At 41.5% G+C, this 13,136-nt stretch overlaps 2 protein-coding genes across 2 annotated transcripts; both read left to right on the forward strand.

Annotated features, from left to right (window-relative positions):
* Positions 1–5,049: 5,049 nt before the first annotated feature.
* Positions 5,050–5,511, forward strand: LOC121439391 (transcription factor BTF3-like). Its single transcript, XM_041639897.1, has one exon. The coding sequence runs from the start codon at positions 5,050–5,052 to the stop codon at positions 5,509–5,511; it is 462 nt and encodes a 153-aa protein (XP_041495831.1).
* Positions 5,512–6,821: 1,310 nt separating this feature from the next.
* On the forward strand, positions 6,822–8,763 carry LOC121439465. The gene is made up of 2 exons (XM_041639961.1): positions 6,822–6,850; positions 8,091–8,763. Exons 1-2 carry the CDS (start codon positions 6,822–6,824, stop codon positions 8,761–8,763), a joined length of 702 nt encoding a protein of 233 aa, XP_041495895.1.
* Positions 8,764–13,136: the final 4,373 nt, after the last annotated feature.

A 13,136-nucleotide genomic window follows, 5' to 3' on the forward strand; every position in this document is an offset into this window, starting at 1 on the left:
TCAGTTCCACTTGGACCATTTCACCTGAATTTCAGTATGCACAAACACTGATAATGTGGGCTGTTACGATGAAGCCTGTAGTTCTGATTTTCAGTGCAATCGCCATTAATATTGGCTGCATGAAAGACCCATTTATTGAGATGCAGTTATTTTGCTACAAGGTTGCTGCCTTAGTTTTGTGTGTTAGCAGCATCTTCACATTTGTTTCTGTGAGCTGGAACCACTTTGTAGATCATTGTGGCCAAACCACTCTTGACTTTCCACCTGCCTTTCCAGTTAAAAAAGAAGCCTTAATAAGCAAACACTATACTGTTGTGTTCCCAATAGGAGTACTGATTGCCACCATGTCACTCTTTGGTGTTACCTTCTTTCTCTTTGAGAAAAACTCTTTGAAACTAAAGAATCAGGTGAAGGCCAAGTGTGCTTCCATAGTGGCAGATCAAGAGATATGAAGTGAGAACTACATTTGCAACATCTGTCAGAAGATTCCTAGAAGAAAGTTCCTACTCATTTAAAAACTCTTGTAGTTCTCAACTAGTTCTAAATAAAGCATCACCTTTATTTTCTTGGTCTGTCTAAATGACTTCCTCCTCTGTCTAACCTGTCTCTTTCTTTGGGTATTTTTGTATCCTAATCTCTGAAGGCCATGATCATGCGTTCAGGTATTTCCGACAGGCAGTAGCAGGGAAAAGTAATGGTGAAATGCATGTTGCAAAGATATTTATCACAGGATAAATATCAAGTGAAAGAAGGTTTGTAAGGAAGCTGACACATAAACACAATTCTGTCTGGAGACACTCTGAAACTCAGGTCTCCTGAAGGCAGAGCTGGACTTCATAGTGATAGCTCTGCAGATAGTGTGTTCCCTTGTCATGTAGTAGGAAGACTATGCTGTACACTGGACAGTCATGCATATCTTTCTGTTTGTGAGTATCACAAATTGCCGAGCATTCCCTATGTGCTCTGATAGAAAATATGGTGTAAAGATCATAGGGCTGCTTGTCCGAGTTGTTTTTCTTGTTTTTACCTTCAGAAACACTGGGTTCAAACCCACATTAAGCTTGGTGGCAAGCTTACATAGCCACTGGGCAATCTCACTAACTTCAAATATACCCCCACTTCACATAAGGATATCCCATGCTTGGCATCCATAGAATGTAGACCATTTTATAAAGTAAAAGAAATTTGCTTGCAAATGGGTAGAACTAGAAAAGGTCATCCTGAGTGAGGTAACCCAGACCCAGAAAAACAATTATTTTTTTTAAATATTTATTATGTATACAGTACTCCATCTGTGTGTATGCCTGCAGGCCAGAAGAGGGCACCAGACCCCATTACAGATGGTTGTGAGCCACCATGTGGTTGCTGGGAATCGAACTCAGGACCTTTGGAAGAGCAGACAATGCTCTTAAGCACTGAGCCATCTCTCCAGCCCCCCAGAAAGACAATTATTGTATGTACTCACATATAAGTGAATATTAGCTGTAAGGTAACCATGATGCAATCACAGGCCCAGAGAGGATAACCATGCTACAATCACAGGCTCAGAGAGAAGCTAATTAACAAGGGGTCATGATGGGGCTTGAGAATCTCACTGTGAAAGGGTAATAGAATAGACATCACTGATGGATGGGAGAGGGGTCTAGACGGGGGCAAGGAATGAGAACAGGATGGATCAGGTGAAGGGAAAATGGGGAGAGAGTACTGAGAGAGACAACTGGCTTCTGGGACATCTCTGGGTTGAGCTATAAACCTCGGAAAATGGAAATTCCCAGCAATCTATGAGGTAACCCATTTCGCTCCATCATGCCTTGAACTCCATCCACTCTTCCTCCTCTGTTTCTCTTCAGAAAAGGGTGGGCCTCCCATGGATTTCAGTCAATCACGGAATATCAAGTTGCAGTGAGACTAGGCATCTCCTGTTTTATTTAGGCTGGATGAGGTAATCTGGTAGGCAGAAAGGGTCCCCAAAGTAGGCAACAGCATCAGAGATAGCCCCTGTTGCCATTGTTAGGAGTCCCACAAGAAGACCAATCTACATGGCTGTAACTCACACACATACACACACACACACACACACACACACACACAAACACACACACACACATACGTACACAGAAGGCCTAGGGTTTCTGTTTTTCCTTGTTAGATTTACATATCTTTATTCACCAGGGCAATGTCTAACCACAAAGACCTATTTCCTGCATCTCTGCTACTATATGGATTCCCTGCTTAATCCCATTAAAGCCAGGCCTACCAGAATAATCTGCAATCCTCAAGTCCTGACTGTGGATGAGTATATTATACATTGGAATTCCCTGTTGCTTTTGACCATATCTTACTCTTCTTTTTAATCCTTTATTTCATTATAGTTCAGGTTTAATAATTAAAGCAATAATCAAATAACAACATATGTCAAATGATCAGAAGAGGTTAAGCAGCTTGTGCCAATGAAACAGTATGTTATGTTCTGTGGACTTAAGGGCCTATTGCTTCAAAAGCAACAGGAAGAACGTGTTTATAATGGTACTTGAAAATAAATGATAAATATGAGCATAGGAATATAGTAGGTGAAAATATTCTACACATGAAAAAGACAAAATATTTAGAAAATGATTAACTGGGCATGTTTGTTTGTTTGCTTGTTTGTTTGTTTATTTATTAAAGATATCTGTCTCCTCCCCGCCACCGCCTCCCATTTCCCTCCCCCTCCCCCTCCCCCAAATCCTTCTCTCTCATAAACCCAAAGAGCAGTCAGGGTCCCCTGCCCGGTGGGGAGTCCAAGGACCTCCCACCTCCTTCCAGGTCTAGTAAGGTGAGCATCCAAACAGCCTAGGCTCCCACAAAGCCAGTACGTGCAGTAGGATCAAAACCCATTGCCATTGTTCTTGACTTCTCAGCAGTCCTCATTGTCTGCTATGTTCAGCGAGTCCGGTTTTATCCCAGGCTTTTTCAGACCCGGTCCAGCTGGCCTTGGTGAGTTCTCGATAGAACATCCCCATTGTCTCAGTGTGTGGGTGCACCCCTCGCTGTCGTGAGTTCCTCGCCTGTGCTCTCTTCTCCTTCTGCTCCTGATTTGGACCTTGGGATTTCAGTCCGGTGCTCCAATGTGGAACTCTGTCTCTGTCTCCTTTCATCGCCTGATGAATGTTAATATACAGGAGGATGACTATATGTTTTTCTTTGGGTTCACCTTCTTATTTAGCTTCTCTAGGATCACGAATTATAGGCTCACTGTCCTTTATTTATGGCTAGAAACCAATTATGAGTGAGTACATCAGGAGACCGCTTCCGACATATAACCCCAGCAGCATAGACATTAAGGGCATCATTGAATAAATGGGACCTCCAGAGACTGAGAAGCTTCTGTAAAGCAATGGACACTGTCACTAAGACAAAACGGTAACCCACTGACTGGGAGAAGATCTTCACCAACCCCGCAACTGACAAAGGTCTGATCTCCAAAATATATAAAGAACTCAAGAAACTAGACTGTAAAAGGCTAATCAACCCAATTATAAAATGGGGCACTGAGCTGAACAGAGAATTCTCAACAGAAGAAGTTCAAATGGCCAAAAGACACTTAAGGTCATGCTCAACTTCTTTAGTGATCAGGGAAATGCAAATCAAGACAACTCTAAGATACCATCTTACACCTGTCAGAATGGCTAAAATCAAAAACACCAATGATAGCCTTAGCTGAAGAGGTTGTGGAGAAAGGGGCACACTCATCCATTGCTGATGGGAATGCAAACTTGTGCAACCACTTTGGAAAGCAGTGTGGCGGTTTCTCAGGAAATTCGGGATCAACCTACCCCTGGACCCAGCAATACCACTCTTGGGAATATACCCAAGAGATGCCCTATCATACAACAAACGTATATGCTCAACTATATTCATAGCAGCATTGTTTGTAATAGCCAGAACCTGGAAACAACCTAGATGCCCTTCAATGGAAGAATGGATGAAGAGTGTATGGAATATATACGTATTAGAGTACTACTCAGCAGTAAAAAGCAATGACTTCGTGAATCTTCTGTTTAATCCTAATGCTCTTAATAGTAGTTCTCATCATATAGTTTCTATACCAGCTTTCCCTGATGGATCCATAAGACATAAACTCATGTTCTTGTCCTCTTCATAGTCCCAAGTCCTATCTGTGGGAACACAGATTAAGCACTAATTTCCATGATGATTTTCCCCATAACCTCTTCTGCTCTGTGCCATTTCCATACTCCTTGGCTTTGCTCTGGTAACACAAGTTCATTCACTGGCTCTCTCTGCCATGTACCATAAGAACAGATCTTGCTCCGCTGCCTTGATATGATACCTACTTCTCAATACACACATTGTTTAGCCATTTTCCTACTGCAAAACCTCAGCTGTCAGAGTTATCCCCATGTCCCCATTCCCACTTCTGATCACACAATTATGTAACTGCCTTGCCTTGTGAGTGCCCCTATTCCATATACACCTCCTTTATCAACAAATACAAAGCCCTAGACCTGAATGCAGAATCAGTCATCAGTTTTCCTCATGACACTCAACTTATCCTCTGCTATCTCTGGACTAGCCAACTGTACATTGGCTTTGCATGGGAATTTTCCAAGAATAACACTTCACAGCCTCAAAACCACACTTCTAACCCAACCAGTAGTCATGCAAGTACTACATCAGATTTCATCAAATCCAAATTCATCTGATCCATCTCTACACTTCAGTTCGACGCCCTGTTTGCAGGAATCTAACACATGATTGCCTCGGGACAAAAGACGGATACCACATGAGAACTGAAGGAGACTTTGAAAGGACAAACAAGACCCATACCCATTCAAACCAGACCATATGCCAGTATTATTAACTGTGTAGCAGACACAAAAAATCTCCACTAACCAAGAAGATATTTGCAATTGATACTTGCTGGAGAAAGAAGATCAGAGCTGCCACCCTGTGTCCCCGCATGTGTGCGCATTACCTCAGCTGGTCCGCCCGAGACCCCCTGAGCGCAAACCCTAGTCCCCCGCACGAACCCATTTCCACTCCGACAAGATGAAAGAAACCATCATGAACCAGGAAAAACTGGCCAAGCTGCAGGCACAAGTGTGCATTGGTGGGAAAGGAACTGCTCGCAGAAAGAAGAAGGTGGTTCACAGAACAGCCACAGCAGATGATAAAAAACTGCAGTTCTCCTTAAAGAAGTTCTCTGGTATTGAAGAGGTGAACATGTTCACAAACCAAGGAACAGTGATCCATTTTAACAACCCTAAAGTTCAGGCGTCTCTGGTAGCAAACACCTTCACCGTTACAGGCCACGTTGAGACAAAGCAACTGACAGAAATGCTTCCCAGCATTCTAAACCAGCTTGGGGCAGACAGTCTGACTAGTTCAAGGAGACTGGCTGAAGCTCTGCCCAAACAATCTGTGGATGGAGAAGCACCCCTTGCTACTGGAGAGGATGATGATGATGATGAAGTCCCAGATCTGGTGGAGAATTTTGATGAGGCGTCTTAGAATGAGGCAAACTGAACGGAGGCGACTTCTGAAGAACTGACACTTGCAGAAGTTACAGGAGCTGCTATTTTACATCATGGCTGCTTTTAAAGGGTCTTTTGTTTATGGATCTGATCAAATCTAGATCGCTAATATTTTTAAGCCCAAGCCCCTTGGACACTGCAGCTCTTTTCAGTTTTTGCTTAAACACAATTCAGTCTTTGCAGCGAATTACGCTGAAGAAGCCTGGGGATAAAGTTTGGAAAAGGGTTAATAAAATTCTTTGCCTAGAAAAAAATAAAAAGAAAATCAGTTTTGTTCAATGGAATATAACTGGGAATACTCAATACATTCCAGTGTAGGCTTCATAACTAGCAGTAGCTGGCCAATGCAAACCTTATGCCATGTGTTCATTTAGTATTTTCGTCTTTCTTGTATTAAGATTTTTTTCAGAGATAGAGAAAGCAAAGACTGAACAAGTGGGCAGGTAGAGATGTGGGAAACAAAGGGAGTAGAAAACGTTGATGAAGGGAGAAATCATGATAAATTTATTTTATGAGAATTTTTTCAAATTAATTCTAGATTAATTTAAATCCTTAATAGATTAATTATATCTCTAAAGGTTTGTACATATGAGAGGGACATTAACCACTCTGGCCCTTTAAGACTATATGTCTTGACTCTGGTTCTTTGCTCATAATGTGACATTCATCTCTGGTAGCTACGGAAACAAGAATTTTTAAAGTCACTCTCATACTGGGCAGTCACTAGCATTTGGCCTTCATAGAAGGGAAGAGAGGCAAGTATTTTATGTTTTCTACATGGTTTCTGTTAAAAGCTTTCAATTTCAGGAGACATAGAAGGTCAAAGAAGTCAATGACCTAAGATTCAACTCTTTGTTGATATCATGTCTATGTCAGTAAATCCTACTGAATATAAGTACTGGGAATCCCTGTGTAGCTGTGAAGGCTCTGTAGCCTGTATTGAGCTTTATACATTTGTAGTTTCCTGAAACTGAGTATGTGAATTAGACTTTCTGTGGTTTTTTCTGTTTATTTAATGGGGTAATGATTGCGTGAATCTCATTGGAGGGTCAGGACTATCAGATGGGCTAATATCCCTGAAGAGTATAAATGAGGCTTCAACTAAGCAAAGCAGAGGAAGGGGTTGGTTTGTGTGAACCAGGGGTTGATGGTGAGACACCATTCTGAGCTGAAATATCTGCCTAACAGAACTTCTTTTACTGAAGGTGATTCAACTCTTGTGCGACTTCGTGTCTGTCCAACATTTCCTGCTATTTGGAAGATATTTATGATCTAGACATTTCTCAAATGGATCTCTTCCTCCTGGATAAACAAAGGTAAAAGCTTAAGATGAGCTTCATGGAAGGTTTCAGATTGGATCTTTATGAAGCATAAGCACCTCCTCCATGGGTTTCAGACATGGGCAAAACTAAATCTTGCCATGCTAGCTCATTTGTCTTACACAAGAGAATTTTCCACCCTGATTCTGGTTGTGCTTCAAAACTCACTGATTCTGACATCAAAAGGCTCAGATCTGCCTTAACAAGGAAGAGGGCATGGGTAGGGTGTTACTCAATTCATACTAGATTTTAAAGTCACCTTGCTGATATGACTTCCCAATTTAGTAGAGCTACTGCCTTCACCCTGTTAGGAAGTACATTCCACAGAGAATGTGGAATAGTGGGAAGCTGGTAGAGAAATTTTTGTGGCAAGGAGGTACAGTTTGTAGTGCACTCAAACCTTCTGCATTGGAGGTGGCAATGTTATCATGTACATGCCTGAACTTTATTTATGCTCAAGAACACAGTGACATCCTTCAGGGCATAGTTATTCATGAACATTAACCCCACATCCATTAACCCTACTTATGAACCAATAAGTGATCTAAATAAGTTGGAGCATACAGTAAATGTATAGTATTAATTTGGTGCTGGAGAAGATAGTTTCTCACACAAGACAGTTGGGATACTTCATATTCAGCAATGAAATGAAGGTAATTTTCTAATGTGTATGTTTGAGTAAGTCATGGGAAATGATTGAAATATTCATGAGGGCTCATGTTTCACATACAGATTTTAATTTTGGTCACATAATAATAATTCAGGTTTTCCAATATGTTTTCCGATAACACATACACTAGCATACACATGTAGAAATATAGCAGACAATATAGGTGAATTAAATTTGTGTAAATTCACTACCATAATTTATAGATATTTGTGCATTCTTCTGCTTATACCTCTCATTTAAGCTATTTATCTTATTTATGTATTGTAAATACTGCTTAATTAAACATCATTTAACATGTGTTGTAAATTATTGAGTATTAATTCCAAGCATTAACATGTTTAGTTAACAAATTTGCACATTTCAGCATTTGATAGATATAGTGAAATTGCTAATCAAAACCTCATATAGAGGGAACTTTGGCCATAGGTATATTACTTAAATACAACTTTTTGTGACAGCAAGGACCAGGTATGAGAACTTATTGCTCTGTAAACCATAACTCATTTTGTTTTCCACTGTCCCTTGTGTTCCTGACTTGACTATATACCTGTTCAATTTCATCTTTAGACTTGCCAATGTGAAGGAGTGCCTCTTCAAGTTCAGTGGCCTCCTCTGCAGCCTATCGGCCTTGGTGTTTGAGATTGTCATCGCAAGCAGCCAATCCTGGCGCCTCTGGGAATTCAATGACAAGCTTGTGCAATTCGTGTCTTTTGGACTTTGGGAAGCTTGCTACCCTCAAGAATTTAATGCTTCAGGCACTGTAACCAAGATTCTGGTGCACACCCCTATCAGTTCCACTTGGACCATTTCACCTGAATTTCAGTATGCACAAACACTGATAATGTGGGCTGTTACGATGAAGCCTGTAGTTCTGATTTTCAGTGCAATCGCCATTAATATTGGCTGCATGAAAGACCCATTTATTGAGATGCAGTTATTTTGCTACAAGGTTGCTGCCTTAGTTTTGTGTGTTAGCAGCATCTTCACATTTGTTTCTGTGAGCTGGAACCACTTTGTAGATCATTGTGGCCAAACCACTCTTGACTTTCCACCTGCCTTTCCAGTTAAAAAAGAAGCCTTAATAAGCAAACACTATACTGTTGTGTTCCCAATAGGAGTACTGATTGCCACCATGTCACTCTTTGGTGTTACCTTCTTTCTCTTTGAGATAAACTCTTTGAAACTAAAGAATCAGGTGAAGGCCAAGTGTGCTTCCATAGTGGCAGATCAAGAGATATGAAGTGAGAACTACATTTGCAACATCTGTCAGAAGATTCCTAGAAGAAAGTTCCTACTCATTTAAAAACTCTTGTAGTTCTCAACTAGTTCTAAATAAAGCATCACCTTTATTTTCTTGGTCTGTCTAAATGACTTCCTCCTCTGTCTAACCTGTCTCTTTCTTTGGGTATTTTTGTATCCTAATCTCTGAAGGCCATGATCATGCGTTCAGGTATTTCCGACAGGCAGTAGCAGGGAAAAGTAATGGTGAAATGCATGTTGCAAAGATATTTATCACAGGATAAATATCAAGTGAAAGAAGGTTTGTAAGGAAGCTGACACATAAACAGAAAAGTAAACACAATTCTGTCTGGAGACACTCTGAAACTCAGGTCTCCTGAAGGCAGAGCTGGACTTCATAGTGATAGCTCTGCAGATAGTGTGTTCCCTTGTCATGTAGTAGGAAGACTATGCTGTACACTGGACAGTCATGCATATCTTTCTGTTTGTGAGTATCACAAATTGCCGAGCATTCCCTATGTGCTCTGATAGAAAATATGGTGTAAAGATCATAGGGCTGCTTGTCCGAGTTGTTTTTCTTGTTTTTACCTTCAGAAACACTGGGTTCAAACCCACATTAAGCTTGGTGGCAAGCTTACATAGCCACTGGGCAATCTCACTAACTTCAAATATACCCCCACTTCACATAAGGATATCCCATGCTTGGCATCCATAGAATGTAGACCATTTTATAAAGTAAAAGAAATTTGCTTGCAAATGGGTAGAACTAGAAAAGGTCATCCTGAGTGAGGTAACCCAGACCCAGAAAAACAATTATTTTTTTTAAATATTTATTATGTATACAGTACTCCATCTGTGTGTATGCCTGCAGGCCAGAAGAGGGCACCAGACCCCATTACAGATGGTTGTGAGCCACCATGTGGTTGCTGGGAATCGAACTCAGGACCTTTGGAAGAGCAGACAATGCTCTTAAGCACTGAGCCATCTCTCCAGCCCCCCAGAAAGACAATTATTGTATGTACTCACATATAAGTGAATATTAGCTGTAAGGTAACCATGATGCAATCACAGGCCCAGAGAGGATAACCATGCTACAATCACAGGCTCAGAGAGAAGCTAATTAACAAGGGGTCATGATGGGGCTTGAGAATCTCACTGTGAAAGGGTAATAGAATAGACATCACTGATGGATGGGAGAGGGGTCTAGACGGGGGCAAGGAATGAGAACAGGATGGATCAGGTGAAGGGAAAATGGGGAGAGAGTACTGAGAGAGACAACTGGCTTCTGGGACATCTCTGGGTTGAGCTATAAACCTCGGAAAATGGAAATTCCCAGCAATCTATGAGGTAACCCATTTCGCTCCATCATGCCTTGAACTCCATCCACTCTTCCTCCTCTGTTTCTCTTCAGAAAAGGGTGGGCCTCCCATGGATTTCAGTCAATCACGGAATATCAAGTTGCAGTGAGACTAGGCATCTCCTGTTTTATTTAGGCTGGATGAGGTAATCTGGTAGGCAGAAAGGGTCCCCAAAGTAGGCAACAGCATCAGAGATAGCCCCTGTTGCCATTGTTAGGAGTCCCACAAGAAGACCAATCTACATGGCTGTAACTCACACACATACACACACACACACACACACACACACACACACAAACACACACACACACATACGTACACAGAAGGCCTAGGGTTTCTGTTTTTCCTTGTTAGATTTACATATCTTTATTCACCAGGGCAATGTCTAACCACAAAGACCTATTTCCTGCATCTCTGCTACTATATGGATTCCCTGCTTAATCCCATTAAAGCCAGGCCTACCAGAATAATCTGCAATCCTCAAGTCCTGACTGTGGATGAGTATATTATACATTGGAATTCCCTGTTGCTTTTGACCATATCTTACTCTTCTTTTTAATCCTTTATTTCATTATAGTTCAGGTTTAATAATTAAAGCAATAATCAAATAACAACATATGTCAAATGATCAGAAGAGGTTAAGCAGCTTGTGCCAATGAAACAGTATGTTATGTTCTGTGGACTTAAGGGCCTATTGCTTCAAAAGCAACAGGAAGAACGTGTTTATAATGGTACTTGAAAATAAATGATAAATATGAGCATAGGAATATAGTAGGTGAAAATATTCTACACATGAAAAAGACAAAATATTTAGAAAATGATTAACTGGGCATGTTTGTTTGTTTGCTTGTTTGTTTGTTTATTTATTAAAGATATCTGTCTCCTCCCCGCCACCGCCTCCCATTTCCCTCCCCCTCCCCCTCCCCCAAATCCTTCTCTCTCATAAACCCAAAGAGCAGTCAGGGTCCCCTGCCCGGTGGGGAGTCCAAGGACCTCCCACCTCCTTCCAGGTCTAGTAAGGTGAGCATCCAAACAGCCTAGGCTCCCACAAAGCCAGTACGTGCAGTAGGATCAAAACCCATTGCCATTGTTCTTGACTTCTCAGCAGTCCTCATTGTCTGCTATGTTCAGCGAGTCCGGTTTTATCCCAGGCTTTTTCAGACCCGGTCCAGCTGGCCTTGGTGAGTTCTCGATAGAACATCCCCATTGTCTCAGTGTGTGGGTGCACCCCTCGCTGTCGTGAGTTCCTCGCCTGTGCTCTCTTCTCCTTCTGCTCCTGATTTGGACCTTGGGATTTCAGTCCGGTGCTCCAATGTGGAACTCTGTCTCTGTCTCCTTTCATCGCCTGATGAATGTTAATATACAGGAGGATGACTATATGTTTTTCTTTGGGTTCACCTTCTTATTTAGCTTCTCTAGGATCACGAATTATAGGCTCACTGTCCTTTATTTATGGCTAGAAACCAATTATGAGTGAGTACATCAGGAGACCGCTTCCGACATATAACCCCAGCAGCATAGACATTAAGGGCATCATTGAATAAATGGGACCTCCAGAGACTGAGAAGCTTCTGTAAAGCAATGGACACTGTCACTAAGACAAAAAGGTAACCCACTGACTGGGAGAAGATCTTCACCAACCCCGCAACTGACAAAGGTCTGATCTCCAAAATATATAAAGAACTCAAGAAACTAGACTGTAAAAGGCTAATCAACCCAATTATAAAATGGGGCACTGAGCTGAACAGAGAATTCTCAACAGAAGAAGTTCAAATGGCCAAAAGACACTTAAGGTCATGCTCAACTTCTTTAGTGATCAGGGAAATGCAAATCAAGACAACTCTAAGATACCATCTTACACCTGTCAGAATGGCTAAAATCAAAAACACCAATGATAGCCTTAGCTGAAGAGGTTGTGGAGAAAGGGGCACACTCATCCATTGCTGATGGGAATGCAAACTTGTGCAACCACTTTGGAAAGCAGTGTGGCGGTTTCTCAGGAAATTCGGGATCAACCTACCCCTGGACCCAGCAATACCACTCTTGGGAATATACCCAAGAGATGCCCTATCATACAACAAACGTATATGCTCAACTATATTCATAGCAGCATTGTTTGTAATAGCCAGAACCTGGAAACAACCTAGATGCCCTTCAATGGAAGAATGGATGAAGAGTGTATGGAATATATACGTATTAGAGTACTACTCAGCAGTAAAAAGCAATGACTTCGTGAATCTTCTGTTTAATCCTAATGCTCTTAATAGTAGTTCTCATCATATAGTTTCTATACCAGCTTTCCCTGATGGATCCATAAGACATAAACTCATGTTCTTGTCCTCTTCATAGTCCCAAGTCCTATCTGTGGGAACACAGATTAAGCACTAATTTCCATGATGATTTTCCCCATAACCTCTTCTGCTCTGTGCCATTTCCATACTCCTTGGCTTTGCTCTGGTAACACAAGTTCATTCACTGGCTCTCTCTGCCATGTACCATAAGAACAGATCTTGCTCCGCTGCCTTGATATGATACCTACTTCTCAATACACACATTGTTTAGCCATTTTCCTACTGCAAAACCTCAGCTGTCAGAGTTATCCCCATGTCCCCAGTCCCACTTCTGATCACACAATTATGTAACTGCCTTGCCTTGTGAGTGCCCCTATTCCATATACACCTCCTTTATCAACAAATACAAAGCCCTAGACCTGAATGCAGAATCAGTCATCAGTTTTCCTCATGACACTCAACTTATCCTCTGCTATCTCTGGACTAGCCAACTGTACATTGGCTTTGCATGGGAATTTTCCAAGAATAACACTTCACAGCCTCAAAACCACACTTCTAACCCAACCAGTAGTCATGCAAGTACTACATCAGATTTCATCAAATCCAAATTCATCTGATCCATCTCTACACTTCAGTTCGACGCCCTGTTTGCAGGAATCTAACACATGATTGCCTCGGGACAAAAGACGGATACCACATGAGAACTGAAGGAGACTTTGAAAGGA

This window comes from Microtus oregoni, unplaced genomic scaffold (genome assembly GCF_018167655.1).
Source record: "Microtus oregoni isolate MIOR12 unplaced genomic scaffold, Mior012 000061F_ref0000440, whole genome shotgun sequence".
NCBI lineage: Eukaryota > Metazoa > Chordata > Mammalia > Rodentia > Cricetidae > Microtus > Microtus oregoni.